The sequence below is a fragment of the Rhea americana genome, unplaced genomic scaffold (assembly GCF_003343005.1).
Source record: "Rhea americana isolate MKP2758 unplaced genomic scaffold, rheAme1 scaffold_411, whole genome shotgun sequence".
NCBI classification, from domain to species: Eukaryota; Metazoa; Chordata; class Aves; order Rheiformes; family Rheidae; genus Rhea; species Rhea americana.
In genome coordinates this window covers 2,538-16,807 of record NW_028186548.1, presented here as the reverse complement: position 1 = coordinate 16,807, position 14,270 = coordinate 2,538, and the positions used below count along the sequence as shown (strand labels likewise).

Below are 14,270 nucleotides of genomic sequence, written 5' to 3'. Positions count from 1 at the left end.
AAAAAAAAAAAAAAAAATAACCCTCTCGCTTTTTCAAACTGCGTCGCCGAGCTGGAGACGAGGCCGTAAATCTGGGCAGCCGGGACGATGATTTTCCCTCCCCAGCCTTGGCGCGCCGTTAAAGTCTCCTTTAAAATCACCGTAACGCTTCTCTCCTTTTTCCCCTCCTGTAATATTTCCCTCTCCCTTACAGACCAGAGCTGGACGAATGCATTTGTGCATATAGAAGGGTCAAATTTTTATAGGGCGTTTCTCGCCTAAATATTTTACCGCATGGGGACAGTACCCCTGTCTGGTCCAAATTAAGCAAACTCCTCCACCGTCGCTGTGCAGCAGTCATAGAACAGTACCTGCACTGGAGCATTTACCTGGCATTTAAAGGTAAAATTAAAATTTCGCTCTGTTTGGCTGGTTTGGTGAGATTTATTGGGATTTTTCATTAGGCGRCAGGTTCAAGAAAGCCTCTCTCTCCAAAGTGCACGTACAATTTAGAAAATGAGAGCCTGAAACAGGTTATTATTAGAAGGTAGGTTGGATTTCGTAAGGCTCGTGCAAGAGCGTACCTCCTCTTGTAGGCTTCCGGTACCTTGCTGAAGCTATTAAACTCTTGGCAAACAAGGCTATTATTAAAACAGTGATTTAAGCTTTGACAAGATAAATACTTCCAAGTCTGTTTTAACAGACTCTTTTTTTTCCCCCCCTCCCACTGCAGACTTGACTAAAAAATTTCATTCAAAAATTTTACTTCCTGCAYGTGCTAAATTGGTAAATTGTGAGCGTGCCCCTGCTTCTCGGCCTTAATGTAGGTRCCAATGGCACTCGCAGTCCTCCAACAAGTTATCACAGCAGAAAATGCTGGAAAAGTAGGTTCCAATAACGATATTTCTCCTTCTTTGCTTGCATTTTTGAACTGGAAGGTGGAACAGTTTGCTTCCCRCGCCATTGCTTCCGGGGCGTCTAATTCTTTGTAATATTTCTGCAAATATTTTTGTTGCCATAACTTTGGAAACGCAGAGCATTCGCTCGCGTTACGGCTTCCTCAAAGATTGGGGAGAGGAAATAAGTGTGAGCTCGGTGTTCCCGTCTGCGTTCGACTGTTACCGAGGGGAAGTTGCTGCTTTTGATGTAAATCAAAAATGCTTTTTTATGCAGTCTGATGTTGCATTTCTTTTTTTGTCCTGTCCGCCCAACCGCCCCGTCGTTGCTCTGGTTGCATGATCTACCTCTGAGTGAAGGAAAACCACGYGCCGTCCCATCCTATACCGCTATTTTCGAGCCGGATGAACCGCGCGCCGCTTGTTACTAATGATGGCCAAAATCTGCTTGGTTACCTGCCAGGGGCTGTTCCGATTAGAGGACGGATTAGGACCTCAAAGCAGATTACGTTGGATGTTAAGGCGTTCGCTTAGCGATACCTCGCGGGGTTGGACGCGGCCGGCTGAATGTCCGGTTGCGGCTGGGCCAAACGGCCGAGCGTCGTCGGCTTCCCAGCGGAAGCGTTTCCATCCTCCTCCTCCTCCTCCTCCTCCCCGAGCACATCGCGCGGTGCTCGGGGCTCGTTTCAGCCGGCGGGTCGGGAAAGGCTGAAACTTATTGTGTATTTTTGTCTTTTGACCCCAGGCTGCACGTTGTGTTTACCTAAAAGCTCACGCAGCAATGCGGTGGTGGACTCCGGGCTCCTTCAGAACCAAGTTTTCACCATTTTAATATCCATCTATGTTTTTTTGGAGGCGTCAAAAGCTGCTGGGGATCCTTCCCCTGGCCTCTTTCATCCCGACACGCGTTGCCCATCCTGAACTGCTCGTGCCTCGGCCCCACTGTGGGCRTGGAGGAACCACGGGGCAGGTGATGGAGCGAGCGCCGGCGCTGAGGTCGCGGCTAAGGAAACGAAAACTTGCCGTCTTTCAAGTGAAGACATTTCGGCTTAGTTGGCCTCGGTGAACATCCTGTTGTGAAGCTTTCGCTCCTCCGAAAGTGCAGAAAACGCCTTAAAAAAGCAGCGTAACAGCTGCTGCCTCGTTCCTTGGAAACTCTAAACCTGCTCGAATTAGAGCTTGGGAGAGRGGGGTCTCTCGGGGACTCTGCGGAGATGATCCGAAAGCGCTTTCCGGCGTCGCGGGAGGATGTTAAACAGAACTTGCACCCCATCTCCTAGAAACACTTCGCTTYGCACCGGGATAAACCAAAGCAGTGCTGCGAGCAGCAGAACCGGCAGATGTCAAACGGCGTATCCAGGCCGATACGTTTGGGGAGAGGATTGCGTGAAGGTGCCCCGTCTGGGAAGTCCCCGATAAGCTCGTTCGAGGAGAAACGTTGGCACGTCCTTTAGATCTGGTCGCTGTCAAAGCGCCGTCCGGCCTCGCAAGTGTTTCTTTTGCTCCCTGAACGTAAGGATGCAGAAACGAGTCTCCTTCCTGACAACAAGATCAAGGAAAAGTTCTTTGGTTTATTTAGGAGAGGAAGGACTTTAAATGCAGAATATTTACTCACRCTGAGGCATTCCTTACCCAACATTTTGGTGCTCGGTTCTGCTGTCCATAGCTTCATACAGAAAATGATGCGATGGAAACGTTTTCATGGAAGAGCCACCAGGATGATCTAAACGCAGCAAAACATCCGCTTGATAAAGTCAAACCTATCGGGTTATAGAAGCGTGGTTTGAGGTGGGCTGGTTGTGATACGAATAGTAGAAATGTGGCACAGCAGGTAATTAAATRGCTCTTTAATTTGAGAGTGAGGACCTAGGGAAGTCCTGTGGATGGAAATCGAAGTCCCGTGCTGAGACAAGAAACAGGTGGGGTTTGACGGAGAGGTTAAAGTGGGCAGATGTCGCAAGCTTTCCCTTCCTGAGAGCTTTGCTCTTCGTTAACACGGAGGTTCAGGGTGCAGTATGACACCTTCTTTCGAGGAGAGCTGCTTTTCAGGATTTTTTTTTTTCCTTTCAAAACACACGTTTTTTTYCCTACAGAAACATTTCCATCTGTGCACGTAATGTTTGTCACAGCTTTTTCCATGAACACGATAGAGGCTTGGCCAGCGAGTCTTCAAGAAGCGCAGGAGCAGCCCTGGTCACGTCTGAAATGGGACATCGTTGCTTCACTTCTCGGTCTTCCAGCGTCTTCCAACCCTGCAACGCTTCCAGCTTCCAACCCTCCGTGGCACTGGCTGAACATGCTTGCAGTAAATTCAGACGGGTTTTTACAGGTCCTTCAGCCGAGATCTGTCTCCTGCTGTGTTGAGAGACGGTGGCAAAGGAGAAACCCGTGACATTTTCGCGAGGACGGTTGTCCGCGTTGGTTGTTGTCCCAGGAGGCCCCTGCTGTGAGACCTCCGGCGAGACGTGTATTTGCCGCTTTTTTGCTGTTTACTTGCTATCTGCCCTGATAAACTGCTGCGATAACCTTGGCAAGGCAGCACGTCTCACTAAAGCTCGCTTTCGTTTTAGCCCAGGAGCGATTTTCACTGTATGCAGCTCGTTGCCCCGGTTTCAGAAGCTACCATGGGACCTAGGAGAAGACATCTGCTTCTGCTTGCTCCCAAACCGGGCAAAAACCTCGGCGTGGAGGCTAAAGACAGCAAGAAAGTCCCGTTGTGCCGGGCGCAGCTGTGCTCGCAGCCTTCCTAGCTGGCAGTCGCCGTGCAGGAGTCGAACTGCTTTTCAGGAGAAGACCAAAGATCGTTGTCTCATCTGAGTCGCCAAAGCAGCTTTTCGGGAGCCGCGTGCGACCTTGCTTCTGTCTCATAACGTTTCTAAGCTTGTTGGTCCTTTTTCCATCTCTAGTCAATGCCACCTGATTAGAATTAACCTTGAAAGTACGTAAGCTGGTTRTTTTGAGGGTTTTCCCCCAGTACTCCCCAACCTAAAAATAGAAAGACTTAAAAATAAACAAACAAATAAATAGAAAATAAAGGGAGACGGTAGCGTTTCTGCGGGATGCGCCTGAATTTGCTCTGTAAACGTGACTTGCAAAGCGCCAGCGCTTCTTCATTCACCTCGTTAGTGTTCTGCGAGCTGCCAGCACTTTTCCTAGATCGGATAGTTTACCCGGAAACCGAACTTTATTGCAGCACTTCAAATTTTTTTTAATTTGAAGCTGTTTCAGACGCTGTGCGGCTAAGGAATCATGGTGTAAGCGTATTGTCAAAGGAGCATTTCTGCATACCTATGTAATTAAAAAAAAAAACACCCAGCATTTTTATTTTTGCTTTAGTAGAGAGGTGRAAAAAGAGCGATAAATCTCGGTGGCAAATGGGCTGCGCTATTCCGGATTTTGGAGAACGGTCGGGTCGGCGGGTTTTGGCTAGGCTCCGGTTTCGTATGGGTTTTAGTGCTCCCTTTTGCGCAAGCTGCCTTTAAAACCTTCCTACAGAGCTCATCGATCCTGGAGAGGCAAAATCCTTCCTCCTCCCGGGAGCGGAGGAGGAGGAGGAGGAAGCCCGAAATAGCCCGGCAGCCTCCTCTCCTTTTGTCCCCGTCCTCGTGCCGCCAGGCAGCAGCGGCAGCCAGCTCATCCTCGGCTTTGTTTTTCCATCTCCCCGGGATCAGGCRGATGAGGAGGAGGAGGAGAGGAGGGGAGGAAGGAGCCGGGCCCGGCTCGGGAGACGGAAACCCAGYGACTCTTTGCGTTCTCCCAGGCTGGAGATGCGGCAAGCGCTTCCCCGTCGAAGGCAGCTGGGGCTCCAGCCCGCGTAGCCGGAGGTTTTTCCGGGACTCCTCCGTTTGCGGAGCTTGCAGGCTGCGCGGAGTCACGGTCCTGGAAGCCGCTAGGAAAATCTTACCTGGTCCTAAAGTCCTAATTTTAAAGCTCTGACCGGACGGTTGGACACGCCAAGCTTCAGAGGTCCTTTCCGGCCTAAATTCCTCCATGATCCCTTTTATCCACGCACCGATGTTGGAAAACGAGGCAGCCTGAGAGCACAGGTGCGAGGACACCAAACCCGACCGCGGTGCTTGTCGCTTCCTAGGGCAGACGGGAGCCGTGGGCACGTTCAACCTCCGGAGCTGGAAGAAGAACCTGCGGCCAGCGACCCAGAAGTGCCTCCGAGAGGCGCCGCTGGTTTTTCTCGCTGCGCCGTTGATGGTTTAGGTTGGTCACGAGGCACGTCCGAAACCACAGTGGGGTTTTTCCTTCTTGCTCTGGACCTTTGCATAGAGARGATGAAGCAGAATTTGAGGAGAAACCCTTCTGAAGCCGTCATTAGGTTCACGGTCGAGCTGCAGCCCATCGCTTACCCTTCGGCTTTTCCTTCTGAAAGCGCAGATAGCAACCAAGCCGCCTGTTTTTAATGCGGTCAGAAAAGCTAGTCGTAGCAAATATTAGTGTCTAGCATCCGGGGTGCTCCTGGGGAAGCACATGAACAGCGTGGTTATTTGAAGGGGGGGAGAGCGCTGCGGCGGCAAAGGGGGAAGGAGACCAGTTCACTCGATCGCGTGCCGGGAGAGGGAATCATGAGGTTCGGGACAGATCTGTTCCGCAAAAAAAAAAAAAAAAAAAAAAGGGGGGGGGGGTCGCTTTTGTCTTGTTTGTTGAAAACCCCTAGCAGCTACTGCTCTAGCATGCAAAAAAAAATAAAAAAAATAAAAAGGCTGCAAAAAGCAAGCGCCTCGAGTGCAGCTTTGGAATCGGAGTGACAACTACTCTGCGCACGTGCGTGCGATCCGTGCGCGGATCGGTATTTGAACCGGTTCCGGCGAGCGTAAGACAGGCCGCTTGCAAGCGAGGTCTGCAGAGGGGGAGGTTTGTTTGCCATCTTTGCCACTTGCGCAGCTGCGCTCGCTGCCRTGCCTTCAAAACGGCGGGGGACCGAGCCTTTCCCCGGGGGTTATTCCGCACTGGTGGCATCTTATCTTGCCCCTGCGATGGCTCTTTAGCRATCGTACAGGAAGCCTCTTGAAATGATGTGACAGCCTTGGAACAGAGAGTTAATCTGTCGCTAGTGGAAGCATTTGCTTCGCAATTCATTTCCCCCCCCCCCCCCGCGTTTGCAGCTCCATTTTTTTTCATTTATCGCAGAGAGCAGCGCAAAAAGATTTAACTCCGGTAAGCCCAGAGGAGGATGGAAGCTGATTACAGACTGGGGTGGGGGAAGATATTTTGCTCAGCTGGAATGACTGCAGCAAAATAAATTAATGCTGAATGCCTGATCCTTAGATATTTGGTTTGTTAATGGTTTTAGCTTTGCAGGCATTTGGTTGATGTAGCAAATTTGTCAGGGCCGCGTATAAATCTGCTGATTTCTCCTGGTCTGGACTCTGAAATACAGAAGCATAAAATATTGATAATTCTGCCTGCAAAGTGATGGATATGGTAGCGGTAGCTGTGCCGCTGTTTGGCACCTCCAGGTAGCGTTAGATGTAGCCTGCGATTTTTAGGTATTCATCCGTCCTCGGGAACCCCCCCAAAGTGGTTAGCGTCCCCCTTAGACAGGAAGCCTGAAGCCGAGCGTCGTCGAGAGAAGRCAGCGTTTAACTCAAAACCGTACCYTGCGCTGCAAGGGGACGTAGGAAGAGGGACCGATGTTTTTGCCAGACAGTAATTAAAAGCGATCTGCAGTGCCTGATAACGTGTCCGGGCTCTACAGCTCGCATCCGAAGCCCAGGCTCGAACAGACCCGGTTTTATTTGAGCGACGCTTCGTTCTGCATCATCCTTTGCACCTTCCCTGCATTGCACCTTTCCGTAAACTGGGATATGCTCCTGGCATCGCTTAAAAAAACCATCTAACAGGGTGGCGATGCTGCTAAAATGGACGGAAGGTGGAATTTTCGGAAAGGAATCGCCTCTCCTGCTGAACCAGAACTTGAATTTCAATCGATGGGATTTTGCAGCGTTTCCAGGTCGGGTGATGGATGATAAATACCTACCTGCACGCGTATGTGTTGCCCTTCCGTAGCGTCGCATAAATACCCTGAAACGGGTTGCAATGAGAACGTAACCGCTGAGCCGAGCGGGGGGATCGGCCGTTTCAGAGGCAGTCGAGCACCGGCATTTCCTCTCCAAAAGTTTTCATTTGTGTAAGCGAAAAAATCTTTTTGTTGATGCACCTGTTTTTTCGAGCTGGCGTGGCCACAGGAAGAATATTTGCACGCGCTTCAACACTGTTATTTCAGCTATTTCTGTAAATCCAGGCTTCTTATTGAGTAAGTTAGGCAAAGCAAAAGCAGAAATAGGTCAGTTATTTAAATGAGACATAGCTGAGACATAGTTTTCTCTCTTCACTGCTTTTTTTTTTCTTTTTTTTTTAATTTCTTCTATCTTGCGAATTGTGCTGATGTACCAGTGAATAAAGAGGAGGGAACAAAGCGGAGCCGAAGTGCCAGCGTTTTTAATCTGGGGCTCGCACTGCAAATCCCTTTACTTAGCAGAAATCCTGGGATCGCTTTGGAACGTCTCAGCAAACGCTGCTGAAATAGTGAAGCTGAATTGGTCGCCCACCTTTCTCCGTGCACGAGGTCCGCTGAAGATCCTTCCCGTCATTTTGCTGTCACACGCAGATCGTTCTCCTGCTGTCCCCAAGTTCTGGTTCTTAGAAGCCTTCTCGGCATCTCATAGRGCATCAGGAGTCCCTAATATTAAGGAAACGTGGGAAAAAGCGTGGTAGTCTCAGGAATCATTTGACTTGAAAGRTAGAAAAGTTGGTTGCCTTTAATCRTTCAGGCATAGGGTTGTGTTTTTTGGCTTGGTCTTCTTTCCRTGGAGCTGGTGGCTGATACCAAACTCCTGGCAGATGAACTGGTCACATTGCTTTGGGCAAATCTGACTGCGGTTRGTCCTTGGAGAGGACATTAGGAGTCCAAAATCATATCCCTCTTTTAAAATACCTCTTTGGYGCCACGCATCACTGGAAGGATTTTGTTTCGTAACTCTTAAGCTTCATGATTGAGGGGAAAAAGCTTTCTTGCAAAATCCACCTCATTCCYGGTTCTCCCCAAATGTCACTGCTTAAAATCTGATTCACGCTGATGCTTTCTACTCTAACAGTAATGACTTTTATCATGCCTGAAACTTGGTTGGACAACAAAATGTTTCACTGGGGTGCTCCAACATGATCTAGGTACCGGTTCCAGCTGGGCTTTTCTGCCTGGACAACCTTATGCAACTTATTTTTCAAGGCAGTAGAYGTCCACAGAAGCGACTTGCCCTGTGTTATGAAAGACGCAGCTTAGGCTGTTCGTGAAACCACACCATCCAAATTAGGCCAGGTCTCTTTCTCTCTTCCTTCCTGACGTTTCTGAAATCCCCTACTTCCTCCTTTTTTGTCCACTTTAGAGTTATCATCTGCTGCACTTACTGCTCTTTTCTTCTCTTTTTTGTGGTCTCCTGGGTCACCGAGCAGCCGTTCCCACCTTTYAGCTGTTCTGGATTGAGAAACAAAAGCCAAAGTTTCTCAGGACTTCAAAAACTGTCATTTCTGGGGAAGCTTAATGCAGGCAAGGTGTGTTGGCCACCGGTGCGCTACGAACGGTGGTGGACCTGCTTGAGCATCGTCCTTGGATAGTGACAGCCTCTAGGATGTGGCTGGTGGCACGTGGGGACACTGGCAGCCAAAAAGGCAGCGCAGATACGTGTGCCGGGGCACTCCTGTGAGCTGTGTTCTCCTCGTTGCCCAAACCCCAAGCTCTTACTGGGTTGTTTCTCCTTTTCTCCTAGCTTTGCTCCCGTCTTCCRAGCCTTGCTTGCGTTTGGCCCCGCTTTCGAAGCCTTGCTAGTAGAGACTTGCTTGGTCCCTTCGGGCTCCTCTGAGCGCGCCGTTGCCTCCAGGAAATACGAGGAGGGAAGTAGCGATTGCTTAAAACGCTCAAACCCGGACACRGTGGAGCAATCGAGACGGCCGTGCCTTGAGTCACGCGGATTTGTTGCTCGCCCGGCCCCGGCCTGCCCATCACCCTCTCTTTAGTGCCGYGTCGCTCGGCAGGGTCTGGTACTCGTTTTAAGCTAGTTTGGTTTGGGGAGAAAACCCCGTCCCGCCTGCGTAGCCCCTGCTGCCGTGTCCTCAGCGAAACTCGGCGCCAGCAGCTTACAATTGAAGCCCGTCCTTAAATGAAGAGYGACTCGGACGCTTCGGGGACGGGCTGCTCGCTGCCCGCGGAGCCGCCGCCGCTCGTCGGCCGCTTGGCGATAAAAATCTCGCTCGGCGCGGGGAGGGGGCACGGGGCCGTTGCTTCGCGCAGTAGTGTGCGGCACAACAGCACCTTTTTTTTTTTTTTTTTTCCCTGTGCCCTGAAGCTGTGGCTAATTTCTCTCTCTCTCTTTTTTTTTTTTTTTTCTCCCTATTAAATGAGAGAAGCAAGGGAGAAAAATCTGGGTTTTCAGAGCAGCTCTGGAAATAGATAGGATTAAGCGCAGCTGTTGCAGCACGCGGGAAGCGAGGAGGCGAGCAGCCTCGCGCCGACGGAGCAGGGTTATACCCGCGGCCGACGCCAAATGGAGGAAGCAGGCAGCGGCGCCCGGGTCCCTTCCGTTTTTTTTTTTATTTTATTTTATTTTTTTTTGCAAAATTTTATAGGAGGTGGAAGTCTTCGGATGATTTCCAGCAGAAACCCAGATCACCGCAGTCACCGCGAGCCGGCGCGTTAAGAGCGGTGGCACCCGCTGCTCCCGGGGCGCTGCAGGAATTGCGCCAGGGCTGAGCCGCGGGAACCCGGCGGCGGATTTTCCCAGGACATCCGAGCCCGCCCGTTCCCTTTCCCCCGTCTCCTTTTCCTCCTCGTCTCTTTTTCCTCTCCCCCCCTTTTTTTTTTTTGTTTTACGTTATGACCCCACGGGTGCCGGTGGGGAAAACGGAGCTTCAGAGCGCCGGCAGGTTGAGTCCGTATTGACGGGAAACGCCGGGGCGACGGCTGAGATGCGATAGTGCAAAATAACGCGCGTGCCTMGCGTTCGTCCCCTCCTCTCACTGCTATTTACTACTAGGAAATTGTTGCCTCCCCCCTTGCAAATTCGAGTGATAAACGGCTGCATCATCCGCTTCTGCCCYGGCCGTAGCCGGGGGCTTCGGGGCCGTATTTTTGGCACGCTGCTTTTGTAAGGTCCGTAACGTTCGAGCGTCTCGCGGCYGCGTTTTGAGCCCACCGGAGCGGGAAGCCGGATGGGAACCGCGTCTCCAAAGCTTCGCCAGCGCTCAGAATAGCTGGGGAAGGAAAAAAAAACAAAAAACCAAACATGACTAATTGGAGAATTGGGGAGAAGCCGCCGTTTTTACGCCTGCGCTGCTGATTTCAAGAACTGGATTAACAATTTAAGCGGAAGATGAAGGCGAGCGGCAAAAGACGTTGGCATGCGTAGCCGGGCTGTAACACGCGTGACATCGGCTTCGGAAAACAGATTCCTCCGTTTCTGTGAAAAACAAGCGGAATTTAAACCGAGCCGCAAAACGCGTCCGCCGCGTGCCGGCGGGGAGGGCAGGGGGAGGCTCTGCCGCCTTGCAGATGATTTCCCACCCGACTCGTTTCGTAGTTGTGCCCCAAAACCGGTTCCCATCCCGTGCAGAGGGACACGGCCRCGGGCAGCCCAAAACGACGCTTTTCTCTCGCGTTACCTCTGGAACCTACTGACTGCAAAAGCTGAAAAGCACCTGGGCGGCTTTGCTGCTGCAGCCCCGCTTCCTTGCCGCGTCCTACGGGCAAGCGCCGAGCACGTCGCGCCCGGCTCGCCCCGTCTTYCCGCTTTCCCCCGTAGCGCCTCGTAACGCGGCCGTCTCTCCTCCCCGGGCCGTTAGAGCGACAACCCTCCGCCGCCCCGCGGGCAGGAGCAGACGCCGCGCGGCGGGGACCGGCCCGGCCAGCCCGTGCTGCGAGCTGCCTTTTCTGTTTCACGCCGAAAACGTTTTATTTCCTCCGCGTTTCCCCGTGCTGGGGTTTCTTGAATTTTTTTTTCATTTTGCTGTTTCAGAAAATAAAATATTTAACGCCCTACTTTTTCCTTTTTTTTTCTTTTCTTTTTTAATTTGCAGGCTGTTCCGTTGATCCCACGGCGTCGCGTTTGCAGCTGTAGCCGGCGCGTGCGTGCGGGGGGCAGAGGGGGGGGGGGACAACTTCTATTCATAGCCTAAGCGCCCTAATGAGCTCAGGGCGTATTTTGTAGCCGAGCTTCGCTCCGGAAAGGCGATCGCCCCGCTCCGAGCGCCCAGCTCGGTCACGTTAGGGACAGCGCTTACGCTCGGGGCTCCGGTCCGGCGGGCGGATGCACGAGGCCCCTTTTTTGCCCCCTCTTCCGAATTTTGGCGCGATGATGATACCGAGTGGGAAGCGGGTTTGGTTTTTATTCCGAGCCGGTGCCACCGGGGTGGAGGGAAGGAAACGTTAGGACGCGCCGCGCGTTTTGCTTGCGATCCCCGTCTTCGGCGCAAATACGGGTTCGGAAAGGTGGATCTGGGCTTTCCCGGTGTAAAACAGGAGCTTTGGGGGACGCGATGCCAGCAGGTGACGCAGGGATGCTCCCTGGCCGGCCTCTGGTGCCTACGAACCTGCTTTTAAGCTGATTAAGTCTCTCTTGGAATCGGCCTCTTACCCCGAGCTGCGGATTAAGGAGGACGGACGTAACGGTGCGGCCGCGTCCCGGCGCGGGTGCGACCCTGCTGCGCTTTGCTCGAGCGAGCGGCGATTTCCCAGCTCGCCGCCCGGCTAGGACGGGCCGCGCGAGCACCCCCGGCTCCTAAAGAAGTGCAAAAGCGCGCCGGGAGAGCGCTCGGCGGCTTCGCGCGGCGCGGCCGTTCGCGGCTTTGTCGTGCCGCTTCTCCAAAGCGCTTGTGGAAAAGCCGCTTCCTCCCGGTTAGGGTGGGCTTTGCCCAAACGCGGGCGATCTGGGTGCAGGACTGGCTTCAAAATAAAGCATAAAACTTTGCTGGTTTTCCAGAGCAAAAAGAAAAAAGGGTCGCGGTGTTAAATATTCYGCTTCTCTTCTCCAAAAACGGCACCGGCGGGAATTCGGAAACGTTTATTACTTCTGCCGCCTCCGGCATCCCTGCAGGTCCCGCAGCGGCGAGGTTGCCCCTCGCCTGCCAAAAAGCGTTTTAACGCACCTTGAGACGTCGGCGCTGCTCCTCGCCGGAGAGCCTCCTTCCCGCTCCGCGGTTTGGCTAGCTGCTTCCGCGGGCTCGCAGAGCCTCACGGAAAGCGTAACGCGCCGCCGGGTCCTCCCGTCCTGGTGCCCGGGTGCCACCGGTCGGGGACGTGCTCCGAACTTCGGCGTTCAGGTTAGGTCTGGACTTGGTGAATAGCCAAATCTGCCTTAAAAAAAAAAAAAAGCTCGAAGAAGGATGATGTCAGAGGCAGAGCAGGGCTGTGCGTGGTCCATACGGCTGCTTCTCTGTTGTTCCTTTGAATTATCCGGAAGGCCGCAAGATCGTTCTTAAGTAATTAACAAATTCAGAAATGTTCCTTAAGCAGTTAAATGGTTGCCAGTATTTAAGGAAATAAAGCAAAGGATGGTGAACAGGCAGGGCTGAGACAAAATGAGTAGAGCTGCGCGTTTCCCAGCTTGAAATTTAATAGGGCAAATAGTCTTCCACCTTTACAACCTCTTCTTGAGTGAATCGTCTCATTGAGGCAGAGGTGGAACAGCAGAGCGCCCGGGTGGGAGAGGAACATGCGGTGGAAACTCATTCAGTCCTTTAGCCAAAGCACGCCCTGGAAGGGAGATTTCGCTCTGCCTTTGCTGCCATCGACGTCTTGCTGAGTTTGACCTGCAGAGCACCAGTGACCGCCCGAAGGGATAGTTGCACTGTGTGTTGCCCATGTCCATGAAATACGTTGTTGGACTTCGAGGGTTACGGCTGGGCCATCCCCATTTCAGACTCTTCCCATCTCTTTGGGATCGAAATTCTGCAGGAACTTGGGAAGGATCTCCCCAGTTGTGCTGTCATCTGGTAAAATCTAGTTGTATCAGTGAGTTTTGGAAGGTGTTTTACTTTGGTTTATTGGATACTGCAGACAGCTGTTTTCTGYCTTTCAGTCCAAAAATAAACCATCTTACTCCAGGGCAGCCAGCATCTGTCATCTCCCCCTTTTGCCACTGCGCCGACAGGTGTGATGCTGATGTGATCGATGGACTGGAAACCAAGCTGACGTTTCTTCCAACTTCTTCCTTACTGGTGATTGATTGACCTACCCCAGGAGCAGCATTCAAGAGACTCAAGGTCCCGGCAGACTGAGCTGCTGGTGGAACTGGTGGCTGCGCTCAAGGTTGTGTTGCCTCGCAGGGAAGACCAAGATGGTTGAAATCCCTATCTGGGCAAAAGGGGATTGTTCTTTAGATGCTGTTCAAGAGCTGTCCTGCTGCCCAGGCAAAAGGTTTTGAGGCTGAAGCCTGTTCTCACATGGAAAAAAAATCAGTATGATCAAGAGTGATGGGATCTGGAGAACATGGAGGGAGAGTGGAGCCCTGTTTAATGGAAACTGCTACAGGGAGTGAAGTTAAGAGCTTCTTRAAGAGGAGTCTTCTCCAGAGCTCAGCATCCCAGAGCACTGTTCATGTCAAGTCACCATGTACCCGAGTGGATCCTCCTGGAGATCCTGGAGAACCAGCGGGAGCCAAGACCTAGAGAGATTTAGCTTCTTGCTTAAGGTCACTCAGCCTAGAGGAGCTCAAAATAGATTAAGGACCTCCTGCTTTGCAGCCTTGGGTCCTGCTTGTGGCCAAGATGCAGATTAATGAGATTCCTTTTGCGTCGTTGGGGCTGGCTTAGTGCCGTGCTCAAGGGTCAACAGAGTTTGACTATTAGCAGCTACGAAACCTGTCCATCTCCTTACGTATAATTTGACGAGGGATGTGGGAGAGGAGAAGGAAGGTAATTAGCTCTCATCCCTGCTGAAGGCGCTTGGTGCTGACCCTGCCGCCCAAGCGCCCGGCGGTGGGCGTCTCAGCGAGGCTCTCCTGTAGATGGCCCGTTCTGCTAAGACACGGTAAAAACAGCCAGCTCAGTAGGGTTTTAGCCTCGACGCGCTGAGGCACCAGTAAATAAGTATTAAATAGCTGGGATGGTGCGAGGGCTTCAGGTGGTGCCGCCCGGCCGAGACCCCTCCGACCGAGACAGCAGCTCTTTTTTTCTTTTTTTTCCTCGCGCCCGTCTGCCCTGGTGTGTTTGGGCGTTGGGTAAAAGGTGGGCGAGTCGATGCCGCCGAGTCCTTAAACCGTGGGATGTGACTCTAGAAACGCCGGAAGCCGAGCAAGCGCCGGGCGCCCGCGGCGGGAGAGGGAGGGTTCGCCGGCCGGTCCGGTTCCTCCTCCGCGGCCGGCCTGGCGCGGCTTTCCCTGTTCTTTTTCCTTTTTC

General features: G+C 52.3%; 1 protein-coding gene across 1 annotated transcript in view; it reads left to right on the top strand.

Moving 5' to 3' along the window:
• The window catches only part of MYO1D (myosin ID), a gene marked incomplete at its 5' end in the record, with an annotated part of 107,000 nt that extends 97,984 nt beyond the window's left edge, over positions 1-9,016 (top strand). The window contains one exon of the mRNA XM_085314795.1: positions 8,651-9,016. Within this exon, the coding sequence (XP_085170921.1) occupies positions 8,651-8,897 (247 nt within the window). The remainder of the gene's footprint in view (positions 1-8,650) is intronic.
• Positions 9,017-14,270: the final 5,254 nt, after the last annotated feature.